Source organism: Lissotriton helveticus, chromosome 5_1, assembly GCF_964261635.1.
Source record: "Lissotriton helveticus chromosome 5_1, aLisHel1.1, whole genome shotgun sequence".
In the NCBI taxonomy this organism is placed as follows: Eukaryota; Metazoa; Chordata; class Amphibia; order Caudata; family Salamandridae; genus Lissotriton; species Lissotriton helveticus.
Genome location: NC_136065.1, coordinates 302,406,145 through 302,424,700, shown reverse-complemented (window position 1 = coordinate 302,424,700; position 18,556 = coordinate 302,406,145). Strand labels below are relative to the sequence as shown.

At 41.7% G+C, this 18,556-nt stretch overlaps 1 protein-coding gene across 2 annotated transcripts in view; it reads left to right on the top strand.

Annotated features, from left to right (window-relative positions):
- Window positions 1-18,556, top strand: part of PIK3CD (phosphatidylinositol-4,5-bisphosphate 3-kinase catalytic subunit delta) — a 628,820-nt gene that overhangs the window by 566,898 nt on the left and 43,366 nt on the right. For both annotated transcript variants that reach the window (XM_078642291.1, XM_078642292.1), the window contains exon 23: window positions 3,419-3,551. In XM_078642291.1, coding sequence (XP_078498417.1) covers window positions 3,419-3,551 — 133 coding nt within the window. The remainder of the gene's footprint in view (window positions 1-3,418; window positions 3,552-18,556) is intronic.

Below are 18,556 nucleotides of genomic sequence, written 5' to 3'. Positions count from 1 at the left end.
ATCCTAGAGAACTTTCCACCTATGACTCAAGAATCCATTACCTCCCTGTGGACCACAGTAAAGAGCGGCTCCCCCACCGACCCTGCACCCCTGAACACCTTGAAACAGGTCATGCCAATTATAGCCCCCATCCTGATAAACGTGATCAACTCTTCTCTCACCACCGGATTCGTTTCCCCTAAGTGGAAAAAGGCGAGGGTCAAAGCTGTACTAAAAAAGCCCAATCTGGACCCGGCAGATCTGGGCAACTATCGCCCTATATCCCTTCTCCCGGCCATAAGCAAGGTAAACGAGAAACACATTAATTCAACTCTCCGGATTTTTTGAAAGCCATAACCTCCTCCATCCCTCCCAAACCGGTTTCCAACCACGCCAAAGTACCGAAAAGGCTCTACTGGCAGTGGTAGAGGAGAGCTGGAAAATCCTGGACTCAGGAGGTTCGGCAACCATTCTACTCTTTGACCTGAGCGCTGCATTCTATACGGTGAATCACTCGATTCTGATCCGGCGACTCAGGAACATAGGAGTGGATGGCATGGCACTCCGATGGCTATCCTCTTTCTTAGAGGGAAGAACCTATCAGGTTTTTGATAAAAATACTGTCTCCAAACCTACACATCTCCGTTGCGGGGTGCCTCAGGGCTCTTCGCTCAGCCCAACCCTTTTTAATGTTTACATGTCCTCGCTAGCAGCCAGAATAGAGCCACATGGTATTCGTATAGTCACCTACGCTGATGATACTCAGCTGGTGGTCGGGCTCAATCAACCCGAACAGGAAATTCATACCCTCTACTCTTGTCTAAACCACATCTCAAACTGGATGGACGACTCCCAGCTCAAACTCAATGGAGGAAAAATAGAGAATATGATTTTGGGTAACTATCAGTTTTAATCCCAGTCTGATGTGGCCCTCTAGCATGGGTCCAGCCCCTCGCCCCAAAATCAGAAATTAAGAGCCTCTCGGTATGGCTGGACCAGGATCTCAGTCTCAGGACCCAAGCCAGGAAAACAGCAGCTCTTTGCTACGGCACGAAAGGTCCTGCCCCTCTTTCCACCGGCGGCGAAGAAAGTACTAGTCCAATCACTAAAACTTCAAACTGTTCTAAACAGCGCAGCAAGACTGCTGACAGGAACCTCCAACAGGCTGTTGGACAAACCGGCCCTTCGCACCCTCCACTGACTCCCGGTTCAGGAGCGGATCAGGGGTAAGGCTCTGTGCCTGGTATACAAAGCATGGTAAGGACTCAGCCCTCTTATGATCTCCACTATGATTCGTCCTTACAAAGCCAGTCGGAACCTTCGATCAGATGATCTACATCTGGCAGAGATCCCTAAGATCAAGAGATCCAGGAGTGGTGGCAGACTTTTCTCATATAATGCCTCCAAACTCTGGAATTCCTTGCCTCTCCACCTCCGCGTAATTCCGGACCACATGGCTTTCCGGAAGCAACTAAAGACCTTGCTCTTTCCCTAGTCCCTATGGCCCCCTGTGTCGGTGACTCAGCACTGGGAGGCCTCCGGGTAGCCATGCGCTCTATAAATGCTCTTCCATTCCATTCCATTCTTCCGCACTGGATCCAGGAAACTGGAGGGTGTCCTTTGGCTTGCAGGATGCATAATTTCATGTCCTATCCTACAGTCCAACGGAAAGCTTATTTTCGGGTCATGGTGGGGACAGAACACTTAACATTTACCACCCTACCTTCTGCCTCATCTCAGGCCACTGTGTGTTTTCAAAGGTGTTTGCAGTGGTTGCAGCCCATTGGGATAAGCGTATTCCCATATATCTACAACTGGCTGTTGAAAGCAGGCGCACTGCGGTCAGTCGTGAACCAGCTGGAGAAAACGGTCACCCTGGTGTCCTCTCTTGATTTTTCAATGAGGCAACCCACTCAGATAATTTTTTCCATAGGTGCCATCCTGGACATAGTGGCATTCAAGGAATTTCCACATCAGCAATGAGTCTAGGTATTCAGGTTACGATCAGATGTTTTTGCTCTCACTCCTGGGTTCTCTCAGGAACAGTTCTGAGGTTTCTTGCCCTCTTACATCCTGCACGTCGATCATACTCACTAGTATATGCAGGCTATGCAGTGGAGCATCCGCCTCCTGTGGGTGCAGTATTTGGGTTGCCTCTGACAACATGTTTCTTAGAAGAGGCATCCAGGGCATTCCGTGGTGGCTGTTGAACACCAACCTTATTTGTGGCAGATCGTTCTCCCTACCCCATCCAGAGCACACACTAGTGACAGGTGCATTGTTTCTGGGCTGTGCCGGTCACCTTTGAGAGTTGGAAATCAGGAACCATGGTCCCCCGTAATGTTTTCAAATTCCATTAGAAAATATTTACATTTTGCAGAAGATGAAGCCTTTCCTCTAAAATGGTGTTACTGAGGTTTTGTCCACAGTTAAAATTGCATTTACGTGCCTGCCTTCTGTAACCCTTTTAATGCAATAAAACACTTGCCTTCTAGGAAGGCATACCGTTGCCTCACCTTGATTTAGGAAACATTAAACCTGTTTATTGAAGCACAACACTTGTTGAGGACCAGTGCATACCAGCTGTAAGCAAGCGCTAAGATAGAATAATAACTTTCACTTTTTTGGATCCAGGTAAAAATAGCTTTAGCTCCATGATTTAGATGAATTCTGTTAAAAACAATATATATGAGACAAGCATTTTCTAATGACCAGTGATTTTTCTGGTGAGCTCTAGTTCACTCCTTGATATCTAATTGTCTCCAAGAGTATGCAATGGCCGATTTTGAAAGAACAATGTATACAATTTAAGACATCATTCACAAATAAACACATTAGATTGCTCGTTTTCAAGAAAGCATTTGTAAGTATTATGATAGCTCAACATAGATGGGGTGCATCTAAGTAGCTCAATAACCATGCACGTAGCATATTCCTTTTTTGCTGCAACTGTAAAGATTGTTTTTCGAGCTTTGTCCTTGCTCTTTCACTTTATCGCTGTGACTATCTCGGAAAAGCGTTGTCCTTTTCTAATTATTAGTTTCTTGCCACCACAGCTGTAGTCTTGTGCTCCCATTCCCACATTGATACATGCATTAACTCCTCAAATAACCACCTTAGAGAACAAGGTGAAAACATAAAACATGTATAGGCTCAACACACCAAGATTTTTCAGTGAAAATATAATGCCAGACTTAGTGGCTATGGTTTGTTTTTTCTTTATTTCTTCCTTTTGAGAGACTTTGATGTTCTTGTGTGAAACAGCACTCCATGGTACAACTGAGGATATGGCCTGTAACCACTCTGAGGAACAGTTTCTGTTGAGCAGATCCAGAGGGGACTGGTGCATGTAGGAGTTGTAAATTGCCTACTTTTGTTGTATCTTAAAGTGCGTTTTGTCCTAGGTAGCTTCCTTTATTTCTCTGTTCTTCTCTCGCAGGTTCCGCGATTACTGCGAGAAGGCATACAGCATCCTTCGTCGGCATGGACAGCTCTTCTTGCACCTCTTCACCCTCATGAAGGCAGCTGGACTCCCAGAGCTGAGCTGCTCCAAAGACATTCAGTATCTGAAGGTACAACAACAAGGTCAAGGGCTCAAGGGGCTAGGATTTGTTTTTAAGATCCGTAAGCTCCATCTGTGCGTGTGTGTGTCTGTCTGTCTGTCTGTCTGTCTGTGTGTGTGTGTGTGTGTGTGTGTGTGTGTGTGTGTTAGTTTAAGAAGATGGGTGTTTATTTGCACTACTTGTGTATGCCCTTGCACATGGTATGACTGTAGGATTGTATGCTTACGTGCATAGGCTTTAATGATGTATATGCATGTTTGTGCAGCATCTGACAGTAGACTTATTTTCAAACGTTTTTGTTGTGCATTTTTATAATATATTTGTATATTTTGAATGGGATCTGAACACAGGGACCAAAGGTATTTGCTTCAGCCTCATCATAATGTGTGTTTGAGCAACCTTTTACTGGATGTTGGAATGTTTTTGTACTAATCTGTGTTTGCATGAGTTTAGTGCTGTGTTTCCCTTCGATAAGTTACTGACGTAACGGATTATGATGCCCCTCTTCCAATAAATATGTTGAGGGGCCTGTAGTGTCCTTTACCTCACATCTAAGAATTAACCTTGGGCAGAATGGGGGCCTCCTGAAGTGTTGGCTTTGACTGTAAATGTGTAGTGCCTCTGTTTGCATGGGCTTGGATCCTTATTTCTCTATTAAAGTATACCTATGGAATTTATGAACACTGAATAGCTCCACCTGATAGTGAGAGCTCTGAACACCTTTGCAAGAAAAATTTTCTTTTTTGTTTTACATACCTATCCAGTAACAGCTACTTCTTTTAAAGCTATACCATTCTGATCTTACTGTTCCAGAGGACACAGCTCACACTGACATTGCGACGATCCCTAAATAGGGTCTCGGGCAATTTTTCACAAAAAGAAAGTCTTTCCAGTTACACTTTAACTGTGCTTCATTGGTTATCCTTTAAAGCCTTTAACCTTTCTAAACCGCTTTTGATAGGGCTTTCTTACATTTTGTGATATTTTTTTTTCATTTTCTTTTCATTTCAAAACACACCATCGATGGCTTCAAAAATTGAGATGTGCCCTTTATGTGGCAAACAAATGTATAAAAGATTACCACATCTTCCACCAGCCCAGTTTTCACACTCTTCCAGAACATTGGTGACACTTAAGAGTAAGAATTCTTTGGGACAGAGAATGTTCTGATCCACAATAAAGTTCTCAGCAGATGAGTCTCCATCAAGGACAAGACTAGGAAGTTTCTTTCTCCACAAAAGGGTTGGTAAGGGCTTGTTGTGGCACTCCCTTTCTGATGGATTCTTCTCCCCATAGAATTCTCACTTTACGAATATTCACAACAGCTAGATGATCCAGAAGCATTTTTCAATGGCTCTCCAGATAGCGCGCCATAATTCTAGTAATGACTCCAACCACCCTAAAAGTGACATCCCCACCCATATGTTGCCACATGGCGTCTGTTTCTGTGCCTTACTGACACATGCCTTCTTTAACTTCACAAAATCATCTAAGATTATTAAAAAATGCTTATTCAGCTGACTAGTGAAATATCACATCCTAAAATCTCACGGGTCATACCATGTTAACATCTTAAGTGAATACCTGTGTCTAAATTTCACAACATCTGCTGTTTGTGCCTAATCACAATCTGGCTTCATGAATTGGAGGAGTTCGACTGATTAAGAGTCACATGCAAGACACCTGGATACACACTTTTGGAACTGTGTGGAGATTGGAAGTAATCCTCCCATGTGTGTTCAGAACTATCTCCCACATGGATTGTGCATGAATTGTTGTTTATTCACAACCGTCATTAGATTGTATGGGTAGGAAGGAATTAGGAAATATTGATGGTTATTGTGTTTTTGTTATTTGTTTGATGTGTGTTCCAGAAAATATAAAGTTTCGATTTGAAAGTTAACTTGGGGTAGATTTGTGAGTGTTCAATTAATGAAGTAATAAGTCTGGGGACTAGGTTCCCACATGTAGGGATTAATTTTGTGTTTTCCCTACAAACAAAAAGGGGATCTTTTCCCCACACAATATTTGTTTGTTCTCATAGTGCCTAATCACAATCATTCCATATGCGACTCTAGTTTGTCCATGAACCTGAAGGTAATCAGGAAGCAGATAGTTACGTTTTTCAACATTGAATATTTTATATATTCACATGATTGAATCATTCCCTATCATCAGGCTGTAAATCCACGGTGTAAAATGCCCATATGCCTAAAACAATATTGTATATGTAGAAGCACATCCATTTCATTTGAAAAAACTCAAACTGCAGTCAATAAGTTGGAACTTAAGCTCTGTTACTCCCCCTAGAGACAACCATAGCTCAGAATTCTACCACACACATGAGCAAGTCCCCTGACAGAGTTCTGCTCTGACCTTTCAAGGAGCATTAAATGCAGGGGCGGCTGTCCGGTAAGGCAGAGGAGCCTCTGCCCACTGCTCTGAGAGCAGGAAAAAGGAAAAATAAAATGATAATAACCCCCGTTAATATCATTTTATTTTTCACTACGGGCTAGGTTAGGGTGGGGCTGGGGTCACGGGGGAGGAGTGGTTTGCACTCCCTAAGTGTGCATGAAAAAACAGTCATGCACAATTTGCTTGTTCCCCACCAGGGTGCATTACACATCCGGGTGAGGAACATGCTCATGGCTTCCATTCCCCCTCTGAGCCCAAACCCATGGCACTCAGACCAGTCACAATGCTGCATTGCAGTGTTGTGATTGGCTTAGTGGAAGGAGCGTGTGTGCTTTCTGCTTCTGCCGAAGCTGAGACGGCGGCTTGGGAAGGGTCCGAAGCAGAGGAGAGACGGCAGCTGGCAAAAGGGAAGTGTTATTTTGTCTGTCTACAGAATGTTAAATTACATTGTCGACGATGTACAGTCAAAGTTGTCATCCACAATATCGTTGACGACCAGACCATCATCGTTGATGTTGACAGCTACACCGTCAACAATTGCACCGTCGACAGTGGAGACACTTCTGTTAAGGATGTTGGTGCTATCGAAGACACCACCATCAAATAATAAATTTTTAGGACTTCTACTTTCATTATTGAAGATATCAACAATGCCATTAGTTCAGATTTTACAATCTCACAAGAAAGAGGAGGCCAACAACTGTGTTTGCCTGCAACACAACTTAATGTGAAGTATGTGGAGAGGACTTAGAGGAAACGATTATTTTTCAGGTTCTGCTTTCCAACAAGATTACATTCCTCATGTTTCAAGATCTTATCGCCAACACAGACAGCCTGAAGTAGTTCAGGTGCTTGTAGACTTTTTATCTACATTGCAGTAAATTACTGCAACTTTTCAAAAGTTATTGCCACAACAACCACCTAACAATCCACAACAACCTAATCCTTTACCAGATAAATCTCCTCCACAGTAGTCACTACTACCTCCTCCACCTCTAAGAGAATCACCTAGAGTTGTTCAGCGGCTACTGGTCCCACCAACCCCTGAAGATATGGCCTATGATGGCTGCAACTAATCTATATATTCTTATGAGAAAGATGGTAACTTCCACAAGATGTTATGGAAGATGATATTGAGACCACAAAGGAAGGAGAGGATGTACCCATCCTCCAGATCAGACAGAAGATATTTCCAGATTTAATTATCTTATGAAAAAAGCTCAGAAGTTAATTTTCCAATAAAGACCACAGATATAATGTTTCCTTCGCAACTGTAAAGAGCAAACTTGGAGACCTGTAAGAGCCATACCAATTATAATTGTTTTGGGGTGGGAAGGTCTCAAGGTAATGAAGACTCCAGCTACAGTTCCGGATACTTTGCATGGAAAAAAATAATAAAGATCCAGAGTCATCTCCAGCTTCTCTCACCGGGCACACTAAACCGGTTTGCATTATCTACTCAGCAGCTCAAAGAAGATCTGAAATCCATTTACACCATCATTCATCCCTACAGATAGCGATAGTAGACGTATTGATAATTTAGGCATAAGAATCTCATCTATGGCAGACACCTCCATCAAGTCAGCTAACACATAAGCAATATTAGAGCGTTATGATGTCCAGATGTGGGATATTAATGCTTCCTTGCTTGAACTCCGACCAGAGGATAAGAGGGAGACAGTGAGAGTTATCCTTAAGGAAAGATAATTCACTTCTTTCACTATTGATGCAGCAATGGATGTATCCAATACAGGTTTTTGTCAACTTGCAGGAGGAACAGTGTTAAAAAGGCTAGGTTGGCTAAAGTCCACAGCCTTCCATCTGGAGGTGCAATCAAAGACTGTGGACATGCCCTTCGATGTCCTTGCTCTTTTTGGCCAATGTGGAGGAGGCTCTTCAGGGCCTAAAAAGAGAGATGCTGCCAAGGCTTGTGATCTCCTGCCGTATTGTAGATTTGGATCTTCCAATGTAGTGTAGTTCCTATATTCCCAATAGGCTCTGCGCATTGGAATAACATAAACAGCAGTTTAGACGTAGGACTGAGGTCATCTAGGTCTCTACTGACTATGTTAGACTTAATTAGGTTTGCCAGCTAGCTCAGAGGTCACTAGAAACGTTCTCGAGTAAACAAGGAGGTGTCAACTTCCCTGAATAGACAAGAAGGATTAGCTTCTGACAACCGCATAAACATGACAACTTTGCTCCCTCAGAATAAAGAGTATATCTCCAGAGTCGTGTGAAAACAATAGACAGCTATTTCACTCAGTCAATCGTGCATACTTAGTTTCACCACAGTGCAGAGAAATAGAGAGACGGGCGTTTTCAATAAAAGGTGTTATTTATTGAGCAGTCCTCTTTCTCATGCAAGAGAAATGAATTGCCACAATTGCAATACTTGTCATGAAGTAAAGTGCGTACAGTAAAAGGAGTATTATGAAATAATACTGTAAAAGCATTGATATGGTTTCTGAGCCATATGATACTTTAAAACGGATAAAATATATACATACAAAAAATCATTGACTAAACGTACTCAACTGGTGCTTCTAAGATACGCCTACCCCGGTGTACCTGACCTAAGCCTAATACGTGGGAAGGAGTAAGTAAGTTGCAGTTTAAGTTAAGTTGGTTTTTGCCAAGAATCTGAATCAAGAATTATCTTAAGGTTTTAATCAGCTCCGTACCTTGGTTTTAGAATGAAGGAGGTCTTGTATCTCTCTCTCAGGACTCGATCTCCCAGCAACCCGCAAGGGTGACTGGAAACACCGGAGCTGGATTTCTTGGAACGAGAAAAGACAGCGTCTCTTTCAGTGTGTCAAATGGGAGGGTCGGCTTCCTTCGGCACTCCTATCAGCTGGGCGTCGGGCAAGTAGATAGCCGCTCTGCTCCAAACCACCGTGTGTTTGCTTAAGACAACATTGGTATATTTATACCTGAAGGTGCCGGGTTTGACGTAAGGTTGGACATAAGACGTCACTAAGAACTAACAGTTCTGTCTGGACTCCAGGAGTTCTTGTGCAAATCAAAACAAAAGCAGGGGGAATTCCCGGGCTGCTGGAGGCTTGGTTTGTTTAAAGAACGCGTTGTACTTTCTAGGAGTCTATGGGAGTAGTTTTGCCGTATTTGGACTGCATTGCCTATGACTAAATATGGACACGATTCTTATGCCTTTATAAGGATATGTTTTATTATAACCACATAAGGGCATGAATCTGGGATATCTAATTTAGGGTCCTAGATAGATTCACAACACCCACTCCACGTATTAATGTCCATCATTACTAAATATTAAGCAATACTAAACATATAACGATGCATGTGTTTTCCAACCGACCCCAAAATACATAAATTGCATTTGAAATGGTGTATGGTATATACAATAAAATGAGTATTTATACTGTACGTTTTTCAAGCAGTCTTATCATTCAGGAAATGCATATATGAATATTGGCTGAATGAATTGCGAAAATTACATTTATGAAATGGCTCTTCATACAGAAAAGAAGGTTGAGACCATTTCATCACATATTTACAAAATACTGTACATGTGCTAGAGGCTGAGGTAAAATATTGTCTCTAGTGTCTCCAAAAATAGAAGTTCTGTTCTCTAAGAATAGTTCTACTTTAAGCAGAGTACCATGCGCCAACAAAAAGTTAAATATTTTGGAAGTGGAAAAAATAATTTCGTTGTCAGGGGAAAAAATAGTTCCAATTGTTTTCAGTAGTGTTGTTTATCAAAAACTGAAGACCGAATTCAGAGTTCAGGGAACGCTGTGTGCTCGTTGTTTTAAAAGTTATTCTCGTTGTTAGGAGAGAACATCATATCAGACAGGCTTGCGAAAAATTGGTCTACAACAGTAGGTGAAAGTTCGACCAAGTTCAAAAAAGCTGAAATAGTGCATATGTGAGAATCATTGCCATCATCGATGTCGGGATCAGCAATGCTCACAGAAGGTTGTACCTGTGTGATGCTGCTTTCATCTCGTACTTCACCGCCACCTAATCGTAGTGGTGAAGTCTCAACGAATGCCGTCATCTGAATAGGTAGCCGCTGGGGACAACACGATGCATGAGCCGTTACCGAACCAAGCAACGTATCGATATCCATAGGTACTGCTGATGGTAGTGTAAGGCAGACGTCCAACACGCATTCTTCTCCGCATAGCAGACATCGAAGCACAGGTAAGATGCAATCTTGCCAGATTGGTCTGAATGAAAGAAACCAAGTTGTATTCAGATCTCTTAGCCGGGCTAATCCGAGGACTCTAGTGATTCGGTCTCGGTAGCGTATTGCTAGGATCGTTTCTTCCATCGTAGCTGGAGTTTTGTCTGTGGCTTGGCTTGCCATATCGGAGCAGAAGGATCAAAAATAAAATTCCTGCTACGAGTCCCAAAAGAAGAGGCAGGCCGCCGAATAAAGAATGCACAAAATTCGGGAAAAAGCCCAGAACTGTTTCAAAGGGTGCTAACAGTCCCGAAAAAATTGTCTTAAATACATGTGCGATGCCACTGGTATCAGACATGTTCAAGATTTGACCTAACATTTCTACGAAATGCACGGGGCAATTTGTTGATAATAGGGAATGTTTCTCTGCCGCTGTCCTTGCAACTTGCAGATCATACGTCTATTTGGACGAGTTTAAAGGCACAGTTGTCTGTAAAAAGAATAGACTTAATTCCGCTTAAAGTATCAATTCGAATAGAAGAGATATTCAAAGAAGGCCATATTGCCGCCTCCATGTCTGGATTGCTGTTTGGATACAATACTTGCATACAGCAAATGACCCTGGAAGTAACGGTTACGAGATAGGCTTTTCCTGGCACCATGCCACAACAGCTGTGGTCACTTATTAGAACGTAGCTGCCGTTGGAAAGCTGTCTGAAAAAAGGCTCTAGCTGTGTTGCAGGAGTGCTATGCAGGTGACATGAAAGGTTATTTGATGAACCTTCGCAGGCTCCATGCAAGTTAATACTTTGACACAGAAGTGTACCGCTTAGTGATTTTTTACAATTGTTACCACTAAGGACTACCTCTTTTTTCCCTTCACTATAACATTTATGTGTATAAGGTAATTTCCAGGTTGACTTGATGTATCCTTTACCCAACCTTTCATACAGGCCTGCTGGTATATACTTTTGGCAATATTTAAACTGGAAAGTTGTTGTTGGGATTGTAATCTTTCCATGTATTATCCATTCAATGACAGGTCTTTCTGACATTGTCAATGGTAATCTCTCAAGTTTTTCAATGTTCAGAATCGTATAGTCTGCTCCTTTTTGTGCCAAACTGATTTGTTTATCAGTAAGGTTAAAGATAGAAAATAATGACGTTCTGTTGATTAGACGCCATGGCACGTAGCCTGAACGCAGGTTTTGCCATGTCCAGCCTAGCTGTACAATAGAACGTAATTGGGACTGACCATGTTGTAACATTAGCAAGTCCTGCTCTATTATATCAATAGCAGATGATACAATGCTGTCCAGTGAATAAATTCTGGAGGACAGAGTCGTTAACCCATTGTCCACTACAGTAAGTGATTTTTCCAAATTTATACGATCAATTTCTCGTATTTTTTCTGCAGTTTCAATTTGATTCACTTTCCAAGCTTCGTTGTAAGCAGCTTATATACCAGCGTATATGAAACGTTTTTGACGCTGTTTGCGAGGTCCCATTATGAAATCTCGCAAGTCAGCACCTTCTTTAAGTAAAGTCAAGTGTTGCTTAATTTCAGCCAGCGTGGATTTTTGTAGCCACTCAAGGCATAGTTTCCCTACACTGTATGTTGTAACTATCCCTGGATGTTGTCTCTGGGAATATCTTGGGTCTGGCCTGGTCTGTTTGAACCCCTGTGTTTTGTTCAGGAATCTATCTTGACAGTTATTTGTGTCTGTGGGCCAGATCAACCATTTTTTCCAATCAGGATGTGTTCTGTTTTGGTATAAAATATGGGATACGTCTATTTCCACATCTGTAGTGCTATTACTATCAGGTATGGGCTTCGAAATAGACGGTTTGTTTAAGTCTTTTATCTTGGCTAAACCAAGACAGGATGTTTGCTTAATGGTGTAATTCAGGAATATTATCTGTTCTGGGATCATGCAGGCTCTAAATAATGCTTCTAGACCTTGTACCTGCCAGTCTTTTTGTACCCCAGATGGTTTTTGTTTCAATGTTGTTTTTCCTTCCTGTCTTATTTAACATTCTGAAATAAAACGTTTCTGGATCAGTTGTGTTAAACCCTGAGAAGTATGGGAATTTCTCATAAAATGTTTTCGAGCTGCCTTTTGGCGGTGTTGCACAATGTTCCCATTGGTTATAAGTAAAAACATTTCTAGGTTGAGCAGATTATGCAAATAGTGATGACCATAATGATGAACCCTGCAAATAATCATGTTCTGTGAATTTAGCTGACATTACTAAATCTGACATCATATTATTAATATTTTCAAAGTCCCAATCATCAGAGAAAGTACTTAGTTTTACAAAGTCACTTAATGAAACCTTAAATTGATGTGGATATTTCAAGAGCTCAATCGGGCCATAGATTTCATAATCCGTTTTGTCCCATGCTACCCCACCGGGTATCGGATTGGCTGTGATGTTCACTGATGACAGTTCTCTTTTCTCGATATGAGATGATCTGTGTGGCTTTAGGACCAAGTTGATGTTCTGACTTGCTGTGTCCATTGTACTATATTTTCCATCAATAAATCTACCCAAACATAAAACCATGATGAGCCAAAGCAGGAGGAAAAGTACACCTAACACAATCCATAATTCAATCCACGGTGAAATCAGATATGTTTCTTTTAGTTGATGAATGAGTTCAGTCATTTTTTGTTTAAAGTTTTTGTTGCTGGCGTTTCTTCATGTTCACTTGGATCATCAGAAAAGTCATCGAAATTGATGAAGTAGCCAGAGTTGCAATTTCGGTTTCAAGAGGCACAAGATCCATGGCTTTGTTGCATAGTCCTTTTCTATTCACTGCAGGTTTATCAAAAGTGATTAGTCTCTCAGTTTGAACCTCTTGGATTGTAGCAAGGTTTGGTCTACTGCTACTTCTTGGGAGTCCACTGGGCCTACTACATGATTGTGGTTTTACCAGGTTGATTGATACAACTCTGTTCTCCTTTTTACCAGCAAAGGGCGGTAGTACTACTGATCTTGTTCCGCTGACAGCTAAGACAGGTACTGCTTTTCTGTAAGAAGGCCCAAATTCCTTCTTCACCGCGATCTTCTCTCTGACTAGATCCCCAATCTTTGGAATCCAGACAGGTCTTGCTGGGACAGGTGGTTTCTCTTCAGTGGCTGTTGGCTTTAACTTTATGTTACTTAGACTTCTTCTTGTTTCATTTAAGTCCTGTAAAACAGCCAAACGATCTTTGATATCAATGGCTTTTTCTTTCACCACTGAAGTCTGACAATCTAAGTCCTGGATTTTCATTCTAGTGCCGAACAATAGTTCGTAAGGAGTGATACCTTTCAGAGAATTTCTTGGCAGATTGTTAAGACTACGTTGGACACTTGTTAGATGTTTGACCCACCCATCACCCGAACCTAATACCCTCGCCGTTATAGATTGCTTTATGTCACGGTTTTTTCTTTCCACTACCGCATTACCCTCAGGATGGAAGGAGGAAGAGTATCGCATTGCAATGCCCATGCTGGCCATGGCCTCCTTGTAAGCTCGAGAGCTAAACGCAGGACCCTGGTCAGAATGTAGCATGCCAATTGCGTATGTGCCGATAAAGACTCGCAAATCTTTTATAACAGTTCTGGCGTCAGTCGAGCGCTGGGGCCTACATCTAAATGAATCCTGTCTTAATAATTATGGGATCGCCTTTTTCCTTCTGTATTTTTGCGTATAGATAGCCTAATGCTTTCTAATAAAGGTATCTGGGCTGGTATCTCGTCCGGTTCACCACTATTGTGATTGTAATTCTATTACAGATTTCAAGATCTCTTGGTGCCTCAGACCCTGTCCCATGTGTGCTTCTTGAATCAAGTAAGCCCTCCGGTTCGTGGTTGGAATTACTCTATCCCCCACTCCAGGGATTTGAGCAAAAGGAACGGAATTCGCATCAATTATGTATTTATTTCAAGTGGATAATTTAGAGGTAACGCCGCATAGTTGCCTTTCATTGAGGCTTTTACTGCTAGTAGCGTTTCACCGTCTATTTGTTTTTTAGTACGCTTTTTTGTAGCTACGGAAGCCGATTGAACAGCTGCCGCTGTGGCTCTGTTAGCCAATGAATTCCCCGCACCGTGAACGCCATCACGTTGATGACTCAGTGTATGTATCACGTGAGCCTTTTGTAGTTCTCTCAGTAAAAGAACTACTTGTTCTCAAAGTTTTTTATGCTTTATTGTGGCACCAGTCTCATCTTTGTAACCGTTTTTTTGATCCATGTCTGCATGTCATTATTGTAAGACTGGACGCAGTAATGCGAATTGCACACTATTAGTGTGGGGAATTCGCGATCGGCATTTTCAAGCGCCATCTTTAAAGATCTTATTTCAGCTCGCTGAGCTGTACAGTTTCTGATTGATTCAGTTTTGGTGACCATCGGTCTGAATTTACCTAAGCGCCAGCAACCTTTAACAATCGCGCACGCAGCACTGTATGCTTGTTTACCCCCAATTGCGGGTTGTGCTGAACCGTCTGTATATATTATACAGCCGTAATGTTCCAGAGGCAGGATTTCGGTCGGCAGTGGACATTAATATTCATATTGGAGAAATTCTTGTGTTTTTAAATTAGGATCAAATTCATATACTACGTCTGATGAAGCAAGAGAATTAAACCATTGTATCCATCTCAGATGTAGAGCTTTAGCATTTGGAATGCTTGCTCTTGTTACTGCTTCTAGGGCAGGTACTGGTGTAACAATTATTATTTGTTTACCTTGTGCGAGGGCTCTTTCTTTTGCTACAGCAGTTTGAACCGCAGTCAGAATTTTTTCAGTAGAACTGAATTTCATTTCAGCTTGTGTGTACAAGTGTAATTTATAAGCTATTGGTACCGTTTCTCCCTCATTAGAGGTCAGGTACGTGAATCCGCATCTTCCTGGGATGACTCGGTTTACCAGGTTGCGTTCATTTGCGCGTGTTTGCAGTTTTGTTTTAGTTAACATGTCTGTTTGTAATGATCTTAAAATCTCTGTGCGTTTCTGAGTCCAATTAATTGGTTTGAAATCAGGTTTTATTAAATCATAGAGAGGTTTAACCCTCTCTGCATAATTTAGAATGTATGTTCTTCCGAAATTCAGGAAACCTAGTATTGATTGTAAATTCTTCAGCGTTTTTGGTGCCTGGAGTACAGCACACTTCTCTAAGAAGTTGTCTGCTAGGCTTTTGCCTTCACTTGATAATTCATATCCTAAAAACAGGACAGTTAGGTGAGCAATTCGTGACTTTTTAAAGTTGAATTTGTACCCTTCAGCTGCGAACCCAAGTATTATGGTGTTCACTCTTTTCAAGTTTGTCTCCAGGTCGTCGTCTGTAAGATAGATGTCATCGACATAGGATAATGCCTCATCATTATACATTTGTAGTAACTCTGTTACCCTTGCTGAGAATAATCCTGGGCTATTCTTGAATCCCTGTGGGAGTCGACAGAATTGTTTTTGCGCTCCCATTGTTGAGAAAGCGGTCAAATACCTGCTTTCAGGTGCAATGTTTTGACAAAAGAAGCCATTTGAGATAGCTAATGTTGTTTTATATTTTTTGCGCACAATGTTATTCATTAGTGCTGCACTGTGTGAGTTTTGTACTGCAAATGTTTTGCAGCAGGAGTTTAGGTGTCTCATATCGTCTAGTTTTGGACTACAATCGTCTGGCTTGGAGACAGGAAACAAAGGATTGTTCATTTGTGAGGTTCATGTTTCAATCACCCCCTGATATTCAAGTTGATCTAAGATCTCCCTGACTTGTTTTTTAGCTTCTTGCTTAACAGGATACTGCCTTTGTGCAGTTGGTTGATTTTTTAACTGGATTTTATGGTGAGGAGAATCCTCATCCCATCCTACATGATTTTTATATAATGCAGGAGCTTGGACCACTGCCCATTTTCTAGCAAATGTGTATGTTTTATGAATTGGAATATGATTTGAGAAGGCAGGCATAATCATTTCTTCGCCATGAGGGCACTCCCTGACAAACTCTGGTGGCCAGTCTTTCTCAGCTAACAGGATATCATAGCCTTTCGAAAGGTTATCCCAAAAAAGATTTCCTAGTTTTTTCCCCCTCTATACGCAATGTTATTTCATATAATTTATGGGGTTTGCTAACTCTGGTGTCTGCAGTTTCCACTTGAATGTATTCATTCGTGTCCACTGTCTCCAGAAGATTCATCAGGATCTTGCGATCTTGCGAGCTATGCTTACTTCTGCTGCGCTGTCTAGCATTGTCTGGGCCCACTCTCCGTTTTTCAGTTGTGTCCTCAGAATCCTCGGCATGTTTTATTTTAATACTGGCTACCTTCTTTTTTGGAAATTGTAATTTTTTACTTTGATGAGCAGGTTCCTTGTCTTTGGACTTGACGTGTTCTTCCTTGTGTTCTGACCGTCCTCTTCTTTCCGATTTCTGTGAGGAAGTCTGAAAAGATCGAGAGGGACGTGTATCAATATCTTGATATCTGTCAGGTTTTCTCAATTTATCCCTATCTCTAAGGTTGTATCTTTTCTCAGAGGGCTCCCTCTGGGGAGACTTGCCACCTCGTTCTGGAGATCTATCTCTCCGTTGAGGAGACCTTCCTCTGGACTGAAACCGTTTTTCTCTGGGAGTGGATTGTTTATCACCCTCCCAACTCTTTTTTGGAGTATTCAGATTATTTTTAATAAAAGTTTTTTAAGGATTTTCAGTTAGGTGGGGTTTTAGTGGTTTCCCACCCAAACTATCTCTACCTAGTTCTTCATAGGATTTTTCTATGATTCTGGCCAGTTCAAAAGGTTGTTCTGCTATATCTGTTTCCTTCAATTTCTGGAGGTATGTTATATCGTCCATTGCCAATTGAACTAATTCTCTGTATGCCTTTGTTAATTCTTTTAGTTTAACTAAATGTTCTTCACTTGACATCATTTCAATGTCGGGATGTGGTGTGTAGTTGGCTAGAACCGGCCACGTGGCTCCTGGTCTACCTAGTGGACCGAGCCTGGTAATGTCATTTTGGTGTATTAGGGCGCCATTAAATCAGAGCAGGTGCTCTTGGTAAGTTAGTGGAATTTCAACGTCCTCGAAAGGGGTGTATTCCTCTGGAGAATCTTCTATTTTGTAATAGTGGAAGTCTTGTGTTACAGCGTTTGCTGTTGGAAAATGTATCCATGAATAGAATACCTCTGTATGCCGATATTCATGGGCCTCTACCACGAATATGACTGTACCACCTCTCGGTGATAGTCCATTTTCTATAAGTTTAAGAGTTATAGTTCTTCTTACATTAACCGGAATGATTATAACATTCGGGTCTTCATTTTGGAGACTTGTGTCTTCCGTTCTAGCTCTCTCTCTTTCTTCGTCACTTTCTCCCATTTTACTGACAGAAAGTTTTGTTGCAGATCAAGTTTAAAGGAAACAAAGATTAGGTACACAATATTTTGGAACACTGTATCCTTCAACGTTGACTAAACCAAAAACTAATACATAGGAATCTCTTCCTACTAAGTTCCAGCGGATATTAACCTTTTACCCACTCCAGACGTCTATTGGAGTTTTTACGGGAAAAAGGGGTGTGTGTGAAAAGCACGACTGAGTTATTTCTATCTAGGACCCTAATTCGATATTCCCGATTTATGCCCTTATATGGCTATAACAAACGATAACCTTATAAAGGCATAAGAATCATATCCATATTTAGTAATAGCCCATGCAGTTCAAATACGGCAAGGCTACTCCCCTAGACTCCTAGAAAGTACAACGCGTTCTTTAAACAAACCAGGCCTCCAGCAGCTCGGGAAATCCCCCTGCTCTTGTTTTGATTTGCACAAGAACTCCTAGAGTCAGAAAGAACTGTTAGTTCTTGGTGACGTCTTATGTCCAACCTTACGTCAAACCCGGCACCTTTCAGGTATAAATATACCAACGTTGCCTTAAGCAGGAACACGGTGGTTTGGAGCAGAGCGGCTATCTACTTGCCCGAGAGCCAAGCTGATGCGAGAGCCCACGGACGCCGCCCCTCCCCTTTTGACGCATGAGAAAGACGCTGTCTTTTTCTCCAGCGCGAGAAAATCCAGCTCCTGTGTTTCCAGCCGCCCTTGCGGGTTGCTGGGATATCGAGTCCTGAGAGAGAGATACCAGACCTCCTGCATTCTATTACCCAGGTATGGAGCTGACTAAACCCTTAGAGAGAATTCTTGATTCAGATTCTTGGCAAAACCAACTTAACTTAAACTGCTACTTACTTACTCTTTCCCACGTATTAGGTTTAGGTCAGGTACACCGGGGTAGGCGTACTTAGAAGCACCAGTTGAGGACGTTAGTCAATGTTTTTATGTATGTATATATTTTATCCATTTTAAAGTATCATATGGCTAAGAAACCATATCATTGCTTTTACAGTATTATTTCATAATACTCCTTTTACTGTACGCACTTTACTTTA